Genomic DNA, 17,685 nt, shown 5'->3' on the forward strand with positions numbered 1-17,685 from the left:
GCACTCCCCCTTCAGATTAACTCCATCCCCTGCCAGCATTCCTCTGAGCCCACTAGAAGAGACGAGGGACAGGCACACAGACTGATAACATCCTGTAAACATGCCTTCTTTGAGAAAAATCAGCATGCAGTGGTATAGTGCCAGAAATGCTTAAAAACGTCTTTCCATTTGAAACATCCTGCATGCTCTGCCCTTCTACACGTGTTGTCGTGGGTACAGATGCTCACAGTGGCTTCTCTGTGAGACGATATGACAAACCTAAATAAATTACATTTAAAAATTAAATCTCAAACAGTTATTTCAAATTGTAAGAATATATCACAATATTACTAGTTTACTGTATTTTTGATCAAATAAATGCAGCCTTGGTGAACATAAAAACTTCAAAAAAACATTAAACATTAAATAATTTTATTTACAATACATACCCTCTAATGCATAATTAATTAAATAAAAAAGTGAAAATGTTCTTGTTTTTTTCTTTAATCAAAACAAGAATATAATTATTCCCATTACACATTTGTCCACAGCAATTTGAATGTTGAATTTAAGCTGTGATAAAAATCTTAATAACATATAAAACTGATGTACCAGAATTATGTGTATGTCAAAAGATAAGTACACTCTCAACGGCCCAAACAATAGTGGACACCATGCATCAAAGGGTTAAATTCATTATTTTTATATGCTAATAAATAAGCTTTAGTCTTCACATTGTTCTTCTTTTAGGAGACTTTGGCGAGCAATTTGGCAATCTGAAATTCGTGTGAAAACAGCCCCTGTGGGCCCGATGCTTCTAGGTCACTTCCGTCACCCTGCTTTACATGCCAAAGAAAGACTCTACTGTTTTCAGCATGGCAGGCGGACAAACCCAGAGCCTTTGTGCTGAAGCAGTCGCTGGGACACTCTGGCATGCATTAACTCGTCTGTAGAAGAACAGTTGGGGGCTGTAGTGGATTACAGAGGGGCTAGCTTTAGCATTTCAAATCTTCATGTCACTGTTAGATCTCGCACTATGCAAATCAGTTTTGCCAATAAACAATGACGTACACAGTAATCCAGGGTGTGATCTCTGGTGCACATGCACGAAAAAACAGTAAAAAGGGCCCTAGAGTGTGATGTGGCAGATTAAAATCCATGCTTTCCAGATGCATCTTTTAGAAGTGCAATTAAATTACTAATGCACATTTAATTTTCTAACTTTAAGAATTAAACTTATCTTCCCATATTGTACAGGCTTGAATGATACTTCAAATTGTACTATTACTTTTCACCTAGCATTGACTTAAAAACCACCCAGAATACTATTGCAACACTCCAGAATTAATGAAAATGTAAGCATATTGTTTGATATTTTAATGTTGCCTTTGTCTAAAGCATATGAGTCGTCCACACACTATTAGGCAAAGGTGATCTGAAATATTAAAGCAATGAATGATTGACTGAAAACAGCTTCCATATCTTGTAGTGTTTTAAGGTGTGTCTTCTGAATAGTCCTTCACTGTATTTGACATCCCTGCCCATGCATTATTGTTTCTAATTTAGCATGAGTCATGATGTAAAGTTATAAAGAAAGTGGATTCAGTTTTTGCTTTGGTCTGAACAACAACAACCAACCTGTCAGATTGACAGTTATGCAAGGTGTGCAAGAAAGGGCAGCATAGTCCAGTGCATGAATTTATCATCAATAATATTTATTATGAGTGTTAAATTAAAGGAAATGGAAAATCTGAGATGTGATTTATGCACAACACAAGTTTATTGCTTACGCTTTAGGGGGTTTGAAAAGTCGGCTGTTTGAGCAATAGTGTTGCTTGCCTCAGCAACTGCCAAAACTACAAGCTTTTTTTGCCACATAATTTTTTTTTAGATCTTATCCTCGTATTAATTTTTTTTTTTTTTTTGTAAATTTAGTAAAAAATTTGATAGTTTGTGCATCTCATGTTCAGAATCTATCATATTTACTATGATTAGTGAAGTGCTTATGGATATGCAGCCACAAGATGTCACTTTGGTTCAGATGTAGTTCTCATTTTCATGAAGCAAAATACAGTATGATATAGTATAAGAAGTCAAGCTTTTCAATGTCCATTGTACAAATCTGTACTAGTATACAGTGAATCAGATTTTTTTTTCTACATGTAAACTAGTATTAGCATGCCTATTGGGGAAGTGTAAGAGTAAATTGTGGGAATTATTTTATGTGGGAATTAGCTGCAGGCCATGTTGACTAACTGTTAAGTAGAAATTATTCAGACAGGTTTGTCCTCTTAACTGAAACTAAAAGATCATTCAGTTGGGCCTGCCAAGAATCAAGAAGACATAATCATGAGGTTTGTCTTGGCTACCAAACTGAAGTGCATTCTGAATGTTTCGTTGGAATACTTTCATTGCATGCTTCATTGGAAATGTTCTAACGTCTGTCATGTGAAACAAACAAGATTTATTGTGTCTGCGAATGAGGAAATATCCAATGCAAATGTGCTGTTGAATATTATTTTTAGCACTTTAAGTTTTTAGCACTGGTCTCTTCACAGTTGTCATTTGGGGGAAAAATCTAATATAATAAATATAATTGTATTTCTTGCAGACTAATTCTCTTGAGTTTAATTCTTTGTCCATCTTTTCCTTTTCTAAAAAGCAGTGTCAGGGAACAGATGCTTCCGGATCGCAGGACGTGAGCGGAGAGCTTTCAGTGAATTATGGAAAAACGTCATTTGGCTTAAGGCAAAGGATGAGCAGACAGACCTGAATATCTCTGCTTCCTCTGGTCTGGACAAGCTTCAGAGGAAAGGACTGTACCTACAGTAAAAATCTCACAAAATGCCACTTTATTCCACATAAAATATTTGTTTTTCTTTAAAAGATAGCTGTGCTAATGCATCTTTTAAAAATGTAATTTCAAAACCACTGTACACGATACACTGGACCGAATATATTTCATAAGTGTTACACATTTTTATACACAGTAAACTAATTAAATAAAATTATAGTTAATAAATAATAATGATTAATTATTCTCTGTTGTACCTACTTGTGTGTGTGTGTGTGTGTGTGTGTGTATAGTAATAATCATTATATATATATGTAAATATATATATATATATATATATATATATATATATATATATATATATATATATATATATATAATATAAATTATTTATTTATTTTGTATCAGCTGTATTAACAAAGTGGCTGAATAAACCAGACTAAACAATTTGTTTCGTTCCATCTTGACCATCCCAGTTGATGGTGAGTTTGTTCAGCAGTGTTTTGGCCGACCTCTGTATTGATTTCAGTCAGGTTTCCTAAAGCATCTTTCTCTCTGCCCTTTAAAAACCTCAACCTTATGCAAATGGGAGATGTGATTAGAGCCCAGACAGCGATGAAAAGAGAAGGTCACCGCTTTGCAGCTCTTCTTTAATGTGCGGCTGTTTGTCCTGTGAAGGCCATTGGAGTTAATTTATGATCATTTGCCACTCAACCTTAATTTGTCCTCTTGTTCTGGTTGTCCTCACGCTCAGAAACACAGATGATTCATAGTTGTGAATTTAAAATGTAACGTCTGACCATTTGCACAGGATCGTAATGTGAATGCAGTGTCATTGCCTGAAGGACGTTTATTGTCATCCACATTGTTTGGGTTTTATCTCAAAGTACAGGGTCACTTTGGTGATCATGTGATGCTCCACCCAGAACTCAGAGATAAAATGTATCGGCACGAACGTTAGACTGTCAGCACCGCAACAGACAAAAACTAGAGGAAGGCTGTGTGTTACAGATGCCTCTTGTGGTTTTGACAGGAAAGAAGCTATAAAAAGCAGATTGTTCATTGCCAGCTGGTTAAATATTACTTAATATTTAAGCATTATGATTAAAATCCCCCCCACCCTGTTATACGTTTAAACATTACTTTAGTACACAAAATATTTTTTTCATTGTATAAATATATAAATGGTATAAGTGTATAAATCATTGATCATTAACCTTCATCTAAAAGATAAAGAGCATCTGGAAGACAGTCCAGGATAAATGACAAGGTAATCATTTAAAAGATAAAAGTCTTTATTAAACCATTCCCAGTCTAGAGATGAAGTTCACAGGAATCCACACCAGATCTGTCCACTATTCCCAAATGACCTTGTTTGTTTAATAATTTCCTGTCAGACAAGTTTTCACTGTGTACTTTAGCCAAAAGGGTAGTTGGTTTCAAATTTCACATACAGTATGTTTGTTTGTGGTAGTCTGAAATACAGACATTATAAAAGTGCATCGTAGGGATATTTAGTATGAGACATCTACAGTCTGTATATGTATTGTGAAATGGGGTACAGTTGTGAAATCCATGAGAAAGCATTTATCTGTCTCATGTTAGCCAAAGCATGATCAACACACCATTTTAAAGCTTTAACACACCAGCCTTCTTTATGGATGAAGTTTCATTTGTATGATACGGTGACCAGGAGGTGACATGTTTGGTTCAATTAGTTTTGTTGTGGCCATATATATATATATATTAGAGTTATTAATTAATGGGAACATTATATTAACTCGTGGGAACGTGATATTATGCTGTGGGCACAAGATAATTTTGTCAGTATAACGTCATCCTTATGTCGTGGCTTTGAGATGTTATGTCGAGGGAACGACATCCATTTCTCGTTTAATGTGTAAACAATCCTGCGTGATCATAGCAACCCTTTTTTTATTTTATTATTATTATTTAATTAACTTAGAGATATATTTTTATATTTATTGTTATATATTCTTATTTACCCCTTTCATTTGTATATCGTTTTACCTAGTTAACTTTTTGTATAATTATGCTAGTATTTGCTAGCCACTCATATATTTTGCAAATAAACCCCTGACAATTATGCAATAAAGTTTTGACTTATGATTGTATTTATGCTCATGTGTGATGAAAATTGAGTGTCTTGTGCTTTCATTTACAAATGAAACTATGTGAATGAATAATTCCTCAATGAAACACTATTTATAATTATGGTCTATAAATTTGCTGAAATAAAATTAAATATATGCTACATTTAAACTGCATTCCAGTAAAAATTCCAGTCAGCATAATCAAAGCTTTATTGGTATGTTGAGTATTTTCAAAAGTATACAGAATGTTAATTAATGAGGTCGAAATTAAGGGAAAAATTTATATAAACAAATGTTAAAATATAGGCTAACCAATGATAATAGGCTAATAATAATAATATACAAATATTACAGGAAAAATACAATCATTTAATAGATTTACAAGACTGTAGGATGGATACAAATGCTTTCTTGTAGGCCCATTTTATATTATGCACTTTCTGTAACATTTATTCATGACAAACTTCATTTGAATGCTGACTATCGAACGTAATACAGTCCAGGAGTTAAGGACTATGATTAATATAATAATTTAATAATGTAGTAATTTCTATATAAAGTAATATAATAATTTATTAATTCAAAATTAAATATGAATGAATCCATAATCTGATAATCCCGGGTTGTTATGGTTAAACAGGTTTGTTTTTGCAAAACTTCTAAGGATGTCCTTACCTCGACAAAATGATCTTGTGGCCATGAAATAATATCACATTCCCAAATGTATATCTCGTAGATATGATATATAATCACGTCCCCATGAGTTATTATGAGTTATTATATTAGAATTATGTCAAGGCCACGAAAAAGTGAACCGAACATGTCACCTCCTGGTCACCATAGTACGAACCCATAGGTAACAAATTATTTTTACTGCATATCCTTTGCAGTACACAGAGAGTTGCTTATAAAGTAAATTTTATTCTGCAGTTTATTATTCCCAACAATTTACTGGTGTTTTGCAGATTGCATTGATGTTCATTTTCTTCTTCTTTCTCACGCTGTTGACCTACACATTCAGATTAAAGTAAATTTGCAACCCAAAATAAATAACCTTTGTGTTGCAAGCAACATAACCTTTGTGTTAATCACTTCTCATGACATGGTCTGTTCATCAAGTGTTTTTTATTTATTTATTTATTTTTTACAATTTTTTCAGTACAGTTTTGATACTGTAACCAATATTCAGAACATTTGTTTTTATTAGAGCATGGTTTGCTGTTACAAAGTAAATTAATTTATGCAAAAAAACAAACAAACAAAAAAACACTTTTTGTGCACATAAGTATACATGTACACAGCAAGAATTTATTTATTTATTTATTTTGTATAAATAAATGTACTTTAGGAGTGTATATACACTAGGTGCAAATAGCCAGCCTTGTTGTCCAGTTATGGAAAAGTGTGTACTGTAGTCTTTTTGACGTGATAGACTTTTTTTTCACATCGGAAATGCAAAAAGGAAAGAAAATATGCTATTCTCACTTAATAAACAAAGAAATAGCAGCTGCCTTTACTTTTGTGCAACAGCAAATCAGGTTCTAACTTTAAAAAAATCTGAATATTGATATTAATGTTATTATTCAATTAATAGTCAAATAATTAATAAAATATTTTGTATTGCTATCATTGGTGTTTTTTGTAGAGACCCACTAGATGGCATCAATCTGCAGACCTGGTTTTAAATCACCAGCAATGGATAGTGGAAAAGTGTGAGTATATCAGTAAAAACAATTGATCAAAAATGGTTTATATCTTCAGTGCAATTCATTCAAATAGATTGTTACATTTTTCTCAAAACTTATATATATTACTGGCATGAAAGTGGAAGGGAAGCAGTAACTTCCTGTCAAAGTTGAAAGTGTTGTGGGAATGAATCAGGCAGAAGGGAGGGAGGTTTATCGGCAGTCTGATATACTGCAGTGCTGAGGAGACACTCACACTGTTTAGAGTCAACAGAGCGGAGGAGTTGAGCTTATCTCACCACCAGACAGAAAACACTGAGACAGAGAGAGATTCCAGAGTGCTGACTTATCCTCAGAGACAGACAGTGAATGACACGCTGTAAAGCACTGAGCTTGAAATTACTGAGCATTTAAATACAGCTTCTTGGGAGAAAGAATGCATGCGATTCCCATTCTGTGAAGAAAACTACATAGTCAGAGGTTTTAGAGGCGCAGTCAGACACATCAGAAGGATAAATCTGGTGCAGAGGCTGAGGGTGAGCTGGTGTGTGTCACAGTACAAATGTTTTAATGCATTTTATCAGATCAGGCCACTTAAAGCCAGGAGGCCGGTGGATACTCCACTCTGATGAAAAGGTAATGACATTAGCTCAGGCTGCGATTGGCAGATGCAGCCAGAGTGAGGTATCATGGGATTGATCCACCACCCCTGGCAGTACTATGATGTTGGGCTTCATAAAATCACTTATTGGTTTATTAAATATTGATATTGACTTTCCTGGAGTAGGTAGGGCCTTTATTTTCAATATGTAAAAACAAAGTCAGATCAGTTTGTAGTAAAGTACTGGTTAAAGTATAGATTTAACTTTTTTAAAAACTATATAGCAATATTTTGAAAAGCTTTTTTCTGTGGTTCACTATGTAGTTGTCATTAGTTGGCTGAGTTCTGTGTTGTGAAATAAAACATCTATTCATTAGTACCAATGTATTTTAGCGCCATCTGCCAGCAGAATGTGCATGACAACAAACAATATTTATTTTTATTTAGTGTTAAAAGTACTGTATTTCAACTGTATTGTCAGTTTGTCATTCTTTTTGATTTAGTAACAGAAGAGTGTAATTTAAAATAAAAACTTTATCAGGCCACATGGATCAATATAACTCCAACCATGAGTGAAGCCTCCACCGCTAATGAATAGCCTCCAGGAGTTTCCATCCACCTTATTTTTGCAACGTAAGTAAAAATAGCAAAGTAAGCTGTTTTCTTTTAATATGAAAGACTTCAAATAATTTGAAGAATAGCCAAGTGCAGTAAACGGTAAAACTATTTGCACTACAAACCACTGTGATGTTGATGAATCGAAATAACATGATTATAAAATACAGTACAGTCTTGAATATGTAAAATAACTGGAAGCAAATGAAACCGGAAGCTTCGCACATTTAAGTTTCAAATCTGCGAAATAATAGGCTAGGCCTAAAAGTGAAATAACCACGCCTAGCCCCCAAACTTTAAATAGGCCTACTTTTGTTTTTGTGGAGACTATAATGAATATTTTGCAATAAATCAGGTATTTCATGATTAAAAATTTCATTACTTGAAATAAATATTACTAAAATAACTACAAATTAAAACCTAAAGTTATACAAAAAAATTATAATGGCAAAAACTAAAACTTAAAATGAAAATGAAAACAATATAAAAATAAGTAAATTTTTTAATTCAATTCAAAATATCAACAAAAATATAATTATATATTAATATAAAAAATGGTTAAATCAGTAGTTTTACATTGTGTTATTATTTTTGATTTGCGTTATTCTCAGTGCTACTGTATTTGAGATGAAAAGTTCTTAATAAATTTAACAATTTCCAATTGCAATTTAACTTAAGTGATTTAAAATATAGTTTTTTTTTCATACAGTTTGTCATGTTTTCATTCATCTCACAACTGTTTTTTTTTTTTTTTTTTTTTTTTGGACCCTTTATTGAGCACTTTTTCCCATTTTTATCAAAAAAAAAAATTAAAATTTTTATCTATATTTATTTTCTGTATGTTAAAAAAATTAATAAGGAAACATACTAATGAAACAGAAAAGAAAATATTATTATTATTTCTTGCATTTTATTTTTGTCCCAGACACCAAATCATAACATCTGATCTGCTTTAAAAGACATCATTTTTGTAACAGCAGCATAAAATTGAATCACATTCTAACTTGGGGCCTTCGTGAGTGTTAAATGATGGATGGTTCCCTCTTTCTGCACTTCAGTGATCTTAATGAGTGGATCTGGAGAGCTGATCACAGCACTCTGGAGCTCGTCGTCTGTGTATTAACAGCGAAAGGTTACTCACCCTCTATTTCTGCAGCCCCTGGCCAGAAACTGCTGACTTATGTACAAAAGCAGTAATTTAATTATGTGGCTTTGAGTGCTATATGTGTCCACTTCATAGAGTTAATAGCAATGAATGTCAACAATCACTTGTAAGTCATGTTAATGTGAAACATCTCATACAAAACAGGAAAATGTAATTAGATTTATTATTGCATATAATCCTGAAAAACGCTAAATCAGTAAACAATTGAATCTCAGTCATTTCTTGGCAGTGTTTAAGTTCAAATTGAACCAACATGAATTTTTAAAGGGTATATTTTAGTACATCATTCGCTCTCTGCTGTGCAAGACATGCATTAGTTTCCTGAGACGTCTTGCCCTGGGCTTTTTTATGGCTGATGAGGAACAGATGCTGTCAGCTCACGTTATTATCATTCAGGATAAATGGGGAAACACTGTACTGTCCAGTTGCATTGCTTCAGTTTTTATTACTACAAAGCATTTGTTTACACAACATCACACAACATTTAACACGTTTGCTGCCTACGGAATGTTTTCAGATAGACATTGTTCGATTATAACATTTTGATGCAAACATGCATAGTAATAATACATAAATACTCAACATATTAAGTTTGAATATATGGCAGTTGAATTTACACCCTGCTTAATATGTTTAAAGGAATAGTTCACCCAAAGATGAATATTTGCTGAAAATGTGCTCACCCTCAGGCCATCCAGTATTTAGATGAGTTTGTTCCTTCATCTGAACAGATTATAAGAAATTTAAATCTACTTCCCAATGGATCGTCTGCAGTGAATGGGTGCCGTCAGAATGAGAGTCCAAACAGCTGATAAAAACATCACAATAATCCACACCACTCCAGTCCTTCAATTAACATTCTGTAAAGCCAAAAGCTGTTTGTAAGAAGCAAATACATCATTAAGGCCTTTCTAATTTCAAACCATTGCTTCCATCTAAAATACAAGTCCTCTATCTATAATATTTCTTCCTCTGGTGAAAAAAATCAACTTGTGTTAATCAGGAGAGAAGTATTCACAGAACAAGCACCATTTACAAACCAGTCCAAAATAGTGTTAAATAAATACCCTTTTTTCCACTGAATGTGCTGAATTTTTAGGTTAACTATTCCTTTAAAATGTACAAATGCATTATTTTTGTAGAGTAAATTTGTTTTTTAAATAATATTTTTTTAATGTACAGTGAGACAGGTGATAGCAACCTTACAATGAACAAATAACAATGACTTTGAGTGAACAACGAGTTTTTCAAGACATATAGATCATGAATAAAGGACAAGTGCTGCAGTTGCAAAATGTTGGCAATATAATAATAGTAATTATATATTTATGTCTAAATCGAGTAATCTACTCTGAATGCACACAGAGATTCATGTTCTTATGTTTCTCCCAGTAGTGACATTCTTCAGGAAAACTGGACAGAGCAAAGCTGTCCTTGTGACGGCTGACGGCGTGAACCAGAAACCCAGCTAACTGCTTCTCCAGAAGCTCCACAACAGCTTTGGCGTCTCCCTTCCTCGCAGGGCCTTCCATCATCTGCTTTACGCTCTCGTTGGGCACAGGCTGAGGGTTGCTGCTGAACGAGATCACCAGGTTGGTGACATTTCCTTGGGATACTTCAAAATAATTCTGTCCGGCCACACACTGAAAGTTTTGTCCGGCTCTCAAGTTGCTAATTTTGCCCAAGTTACTAATAACTCTGATGGACCAGCTCACCCAGTCGTACTTCTTCACCAGGAAGTCCAGCAGTTCCTGGGCCATTTCCTGAAGGTTCCCATCTTCTTTCTCCTTCACAAGCCTCTTGATATCTAGTTCAGCTTGCTCTGGAAACGAATCCACACATTTCTCTATCGTTTCCTTCATTTTCGTCTCAATTTCTTGGATCTTTGTGCTCCACACTTGAATCTTCTCCTGCTCTGATTCCTCACCCTGAGTAAGGAAGCAGTATCCCAGCAGAGCGATGATTCCCAAACAGAGCAGCTCCTTCAGTCTGACGCAGAAGTCTTCCAGGACCCTTCTGTTTCTGGCCTCGTATTGTTCCACGACATCCAGGATCGGTTCCCCAAATGTGCTGTTCCCCATCAAAGCATCATAAAGCACACAGAGGTTTTTCTCTCCACCAGTTATGAAAAAATGCTCTAAAAACAATCGTTTTTTGACTTCCTTATACTCAGGTTTAGCCTCCAGAATATCAATGTATTTTCTAAACTGGTTCCGCAAATTTTCCTCCACAGAGAAGAACTGGGAATCCAAACGTCTCCTTCTTATCTCAGAGTCGATGTCCTGTAACTGACATGAGAGGACATCTAATTTGCTCCTCACAACTAGAAACTGATCTTTGACATATGTGATCTCCTTGCTTTCCACATTGTCCAAGACCAGCCTCAAAACTGGAGCAGAAGCTTCAAAAAGAGGACACAGCTCCCCAACAGCGCTGGCCAGCACCTCGGCTCCTCTCTCAAACATCTCCATTACAGCTTCAATGGCCTCCTTCTTCTGGGCTACAACCCGCTCTAGTGGACTGGACATTTCTTTAAAAGCAAAACCACAACACACACAAAGAAAAGCCACAGTAATGTGATTTATAATTTTTAAATGATGTATGCAATTTGCATTAAAATATATTTAAGTATGTTTTAAACATATTTTAAGAAACATAACAGTGATGTAGTTATAAGCATGTGATACATTATACATTATACATCTGCATTATGTATGTACATTTTGTTCTTTTTGATTTCAAAATGCACTGAATTAGATACATTGCAAATATAAATAATTCGATTTTTGTTGTTTTATTCTCACATAAATGCGAAAAGTCAAATTATTTAAATGAGGTTGTCAGTCAGCTTTTTGTTCAGCTTTCTTCATCAAATTAAATGATTGAATCAAGCCATTTAAAGTAGGCAAATGGACCCTTTAATGCATAATTATTAAAAATTAAATGTTTAAGTAAAAAATGATAATTTAGGCTATATTTGTAAATGTGTCTTCATATTTCACTGAATCAGGTACATTGAATGATTTGATTTATTTTGTATTGTGTTCAAGTAAATGCAAAAGGTCATGTGATTTAATTGAGTTGGATAGAAAAAGTGTAAAAAAAAAAAAAAAATCAATCATGCCGACATATTATTTTATTCAGTTTTTCTTTAAATTAGATGATGGGACTGCAGTGTCAAAAGACATTTAAAAAGGCCCAATGAACCCTTTTAATGCATATCTATCTATAGTTATACTGTAGGCATCATCATACATTTAAAGTACAATGATATATACAATAGACAGTCATAAATAAGTATGAGAAAAGGTTTAAGGTTTGAATCTAACATCACGCTTAAATGGTTAATGTGGCTTTTAAAGATCAACCATGCACAATAAGGATAAATAACTGTGGAGCTGAAATAATAATACATGATTTTAAAATACACCATAATGAATTATTTAGGCTATATGTAAGTTCAGAGTTCAGGACACACCTTGCTAGTCTGTCTAAAGCTCTAATGCAGTCTGCCTCACATGAATCTGTCCTAATTATGCGCATCCTTGACATCACATCATCGTCTCTAGCAAAAATACATGTAAAACAGGTTTCTCACACCTCTCTGGATGAAGAGCTGCCGGAATGACCTCCAAGTTTCCAAATTATTCCCACAGTTTCAGGTTCGACTTCAAGGCAAAATGTCGTGATCATATGCTCAGTGTGGAAAAGATGTGCGTTTGCGAGAGAGAGAGAGAGAGTGTGTGTGTGTGTGTGTGTTTGTGATAGAGAGAGAGAGTTGCGCGCACTGATAGGTTTGGGGTGGTTTTGGAAAGCTGTTGGTAACTGTCGGATCTATGTTTCATATTGGACTGCGGTATGTTTTTTTAGTTTGTTTACAGATGGATGTGTAATGTGATCAGTTTTTAGACGAGACTGTTTAATTGCAGTTTATTTTGCGTCGTGCGCAACATCGCGCGCCACTGGATTAACGTGAACCTGCGCAGATTTGGGGTTTTCGCATCTCAGTATCCCAAAGAAGGTATGTTTAATACATTATTTATATCACACACTGTATACTATATAGTATAATATTCAGAGATGGGGACTCGAGTTTGAGACTCGGACTCGAGTGCGACTTAAGTCGCACAAACAGTGACTTCAGACTCGACTTGAGACTCGTCCTCGAAAGACTTCAGACTCGACTCGGACTCGAGCTCCGGGACTCGTGAACAATGTTATTTTTTAGTAAACGTCAGATGAGCTCGCTGTTAGAGTTGTGACGTTCGCGAACGAACCGATTCTTTTGAACGGCTCATAAACATGAACGATGGGAGCCGAGTCACGGCTGGAGGGGAACCGTTCTTTCTGTCGCTCTTTTTTCCTATGCGTGTTTCTGAGCGCGTGTTTCATACAGATGCACACAAATGAGCTCCTCCGCGAGACAGAACAGTTATAGGGGGAGGGGCGCACCCAGCGCAGGCCAACCCTTTATAGCGTGATGATATTAGTTATTAGTTGTGCACGCATCCTTCACATGAGTACTCCAGTGGAAAAAAACCTGCGTGCCTCTGTCATTGGGTAGGAGCGGAGCCATGACGTTTTGCACAGATATTCATTGCCGCCCACTTTGTTATTGTTCATTGACTTGAAGGGGCTGATGTCCTATTTGCAAAGTTTACAGTAGTAATAGTATGTAGACATTTCCATTTTATTTATTCTAATTTTATCTACTTTAAATATTTTTGGTTCTCTATCAAAATGTTCTTGTGTGAAAACAATGTTCTTGTGTGAAAACAATGTTCTTGTGTGGAAGTGTTTGTAGTAAAAGCTGTTTTGCACAGAAATTCATTGCAGCCGGCTTTGTTTTTGATGTTTATTTGTGAGTAGGTATTGTATGAATAACATAAGTCAGCATAGCTTTGTTCATTCTTAAGCCAGACAAGAGGTGTGCAGCTATACAGCCAGGACAGACAGAAGGCCATTACTGAATCCATAAATGCAAAATACAGATATTAACTTAAAAGTAAAGCATTCTTGGTGTTTTTGTCATGTTGCAATAGCCTGTTTACACTGATTATATACCAAAATCAAAGTTGATATTGTATGCTAATAGATAGAGTTGTCATAATAACATATTACATGCTTTGAATTCCTTATATATAGCTATGCAGTGTTCTAAGCAGCTTGGATGGGTCGCTGTACGTGATGCAACATTTATTATAACCAGAGACTTAATATAATAAAGAGACTTGAGACTTGACTTGGACTCTAGCTCAGAGACTTGAGACTTGACTTGGACTCTAGCTCAGAGACTTGAGACTTGACTTGGACTCTAGCTCAGAGACTTGAGACTTGACTTGGACTCTAGCTCAGAGACTTGTGAGCATCTCTGATAATATTATAGCCTACTATTCTATAGTATTTCATTTATTACGTGAAACATAACACGATAATCGTGTGTATAATAGATTGTGCGTAAGTGTGTAAGGGTTATTTTTTAGGATATACGGTTGTTTTTACAAATAATGTTTTTATAGAAATACTTTATAAAAATGTTGACGTTTCGACCATAATTGTCCAGGTATAAAATCTTGTATCTGGCAGAGTCTATGGGGTAAGTTGTCACAGTATGATCCTGCTGGTTTTTTATGCTGATTTGATTTTGCCCTCTCTCTCTCTCTCTCTCTCTCTCTCTCTCTCTCTCTCTCTGTATGTCTGTCTCTCTCTCTCTCTCTCTCTCTGTCTCTAGAATGGTTTACAGTTACAAAATAATAATACTAATAATTTTAAGCATGAAATAGTTTTGAGCAACAAAAGTGGTTGCATAAAATAATACTGAATAAGGCAGCAACATTTATGATATTTTTATGTAAGCATCAAGAGCAAGAGATAAAGAGACTATCAATGTGACAACTTGCCCCAACGTGAAATCTGACCTTGAGAAAAGCCTAAATTCATTACTGTGTGTATTTCAGCGTGGCTTTTATGTTTGGCATCTTGTTTATCCAATAAAACATTATGATGTTATTGTAATTTTATTTTTGATTATAAAATGTCCTAATTTTAGAGCTTAGCATAGCGTTTGAAAACAGATAACCACTGCTTGAGAAAAGCATGTATCCAACTGATTTTTACTCAATATTATGTCTTATATCATTATATAAAGTCTTTACGACAACTTGCCCTGGTCTCTGGTACTTAGAAGAAGGATGGTGAGGTTGAATGTAACACATTAATGGCTTTTATTTATTTTTCTTATCTATTATTTCTAATAGACATCTGTATCCAGTTGTAGGATTCTCTCTCTGGCCAGTTATGGTTCAGGATTTGGCTGAAGAGTTGTCCGACAGAGAGTCACAGTGGGTAAAGTGAACATCTGAATTTCTTAACCTTCACTTTATTTTTTCCCCTTCATGATAAAAAAGAAACGGCCATTATTACTAGCTCGATCACAATGTATTTGTTTGTAGAGTGTGTATAAATCTTGTATGTTATCTGGGACATCTAGTGTCAGGATGAGTAGCTGCACACACTCAAAAATCAGGTGACGTTTCATTAGGGTATGCATAGAAAAGCAGCAAAATTGTATAATTTATTTATAATTTATATAATTTAAATTATATAATACATTTAATGATTAAAAATAATGACAAAATATAGCTACTTCAGTGAATTATGGGAAGTGTCATATTTTTCCTCAATTCCAAAAACTATTTGAGTGAAAGTAATATACTGTGCATACATATTTAAATACAATATTTTTAAGACAAAAAGATGCATTGCATTTCATTATGTTTATTAATAAAGCATATTTACTTATGTAATTTATACCACCTGCTAAACATTTTGCTTGTAAATTGTCACTCTGTATAAACATATTGGACAAAACACTTTGACCTTTGGCTGACTTAAACTGTGAGCCTTGAAATGAAATCAGGAGTATGTGTATTCCTCATATCTTTGTTTATTCATAATACTGCAGAGTACATTATACAGTGCCAAATATAAATATACCAATAACATTGTAGAGAGATAGAGATTCATGAGAAAATAATTTCAAGGCTACATGGGATTAGAATTAGAGATTTGCAATATTAGTTTGCATAAAGACAAATTATTATTTTAATGGATTGGGCACATTCAGTTTGAGTGCACTGTACAGAAAGACGAGTACATCATTTTCAAAAAATAACATCAGTATTACAGTTCCACATAACTTTTGTTATGTGTTAACAGGTTGTTCAGGGTGGATGCAAGGTAGCTGCTACATTGTTTTAAGTGAGACGGACAACTAGATGCATATATCGACATCTATGACAGCAGTGCAAGGGTAAAATAGATAGAGAGCATAGAAAGATAGATAAAAGAGAAGCTGTTGAAAAGGTCACATGAGGTAGAATCACTCATTACTGTTGAACACTTCTGACATCTTTTTGGCCACATCTTTCATTTTCTCTTCCCACTCGATGCGCAGAGCTTCCTCATCATCCCCGACGATGGCAGCGTAACTCATCAGAGCGATGAGGCCGATGCAGAACAGGTATGTGAGTCGAGTGCAGAGGTTTTCCATGACACGCTGGTCACCCTGTGAATGTTTCATGTAGACCTCTAGGATGGGCTGACTGAAGAGCTTGGATTCGCCCATCACACCGCCGTACAGCGTGTACAGGTTCTGGTCACACTGATTGATCACAAAGCTCATTTCAAATTCTTTCTTGCGCTGTTCATGTGCTGCTGATACCTCCACAGTGTCCATGAATTTGGAGAACTGATTACGAATGTTTTCTTCTACACGACAGTACAGGCCATCCACAGTCTCCTTCCTGACCTGAAGCAGTACATTCTGGTTCTGCTGTGAGATTTCGTCCAGTGCTCGATTCACGCTGCCGAACTCGCGTTTGAGTTTCTGAATGTCTTTGTCATCCACATGATGTAGAACCACCTGGATGAGAGAACCAGCCATGCCGAAGATGGGATTGACCACCGCTGCTGCAGATGAGATGGTGGCCACGCATTGCAGAACCTTCACTAGACCCCTCTTCAGCTTCTCTTGGTCTTCTAAGATCTCATTTTCAGCCATTGTGTCCGGAGGAAGAGCCCTTCCCAGTGATGTTTACCTGAAGAAGAAACTAAAGATACAAAGGCACAAAATATTATCACCTAAAATGCGGTAATTTATTTGTTTATGTTTATTTATTCATCAATTGTGCATTTAATTTTAGGCTGTTAGCACTCAGTAGCACTCAGTAGGTGGTCTTTCATTCTGACATGCCAAGTGTTTTTGAGCAAGTTGATTGAATGTGTGATTCTATGACTGACTCATAAAGACAGTCGCTTGTTTAGTTTTTTTTTCTCGAATCGTTTGGTGGAATGATTCAGTGATTCGAAAAAAAAAAGTCACACGTTTGGTTCATTCCTGACTGAACGAATCATCTGAATAAACATAGACACCTGTTTCATTGCTAAGTAAGTATTTTTGAACAAATCGATTGAATTAATTATTCGATTGTTTAATTTATAAATTAATCAGAATTTTGAGCAAATCTGATTCAGGTTCTATGACTCACTCATAAAGACAGTCGCTTGTTTAGCATCCAAAGCATAGGCAGCTGGCTTTGCATGCTGCATTTTTGCATGAAGACAACTCATGAAAGTAATTTTGGACAGGCTTCTGAGGCAGCGATAGTTTTGGTGATAACTAAACAAATATTTAATTACTATAATACTGATTTCTCACTAGAAATAACATA

The 17,685-nt window shown here is 35.0% G+C and overlaps 2 protein-coding genes across 2 annotated transcripts; both read right to left on the reverse strand.

The window, feature by feature from the left end:
• Window positions 1-9,189: 9,189 nt before the first annotated feature.
• On the reverse strand, window positions 9,190-12,674 carry LOC113115718 (uncharacterized). The gene is made up of 2 exons (XM_026283274.1): window positions 12,554-12,674; window positions 9,190-11,483 (listed from the first exon to the last, which is right to left on the reverse strand). The coding sequence occupies exon 2, from the start codon at window positions 11,479-11,481 to the stop codon at window positions 10,300-10,302; it is 1,182 nt and encodes a 393-aa protein (XP_026139059.1). The 5' UTR covers window positions 11,482-11,483; window positions 12,554-12,674; the 3' UTR covers window positions 9,190-10,299.
• Window positions 12,675-15,879: 3,205 nt separating this feature from the next.
• Window positions 15,880-17,047, reverse strand: LOC113115721 (uncharacterized). The gene has a single exon (XM_026283278.1). The coding sequence runs from the start codon at window positions 17,013-17,015 to the stop codon at window positions 16,335-16,337; it is 681 nt and encodes a 226-aa protein (XP_026139063.1). The 5' UTR covers window positions 17,016-17,047; the 3' UTR covers window positions 15,880-16,334.
• Window positions 17,048-17,685: the final 638 nt, after the last annotated feature.

The sequence above is a fragment of the Carassius auratus genome, chromosome 16 (genome assembly GCF_003368295.1).
Source record: "Carassius auratus strain Wakin chromosome 16, ASM336829v1, whole genome shotgun sequence".
Lineage (NCBI taxonomy): Eukaryota > Metazoa > Chordata > Actinopteri > Cypriniformes > Cyprinidae > Carassius > Carassius auratus.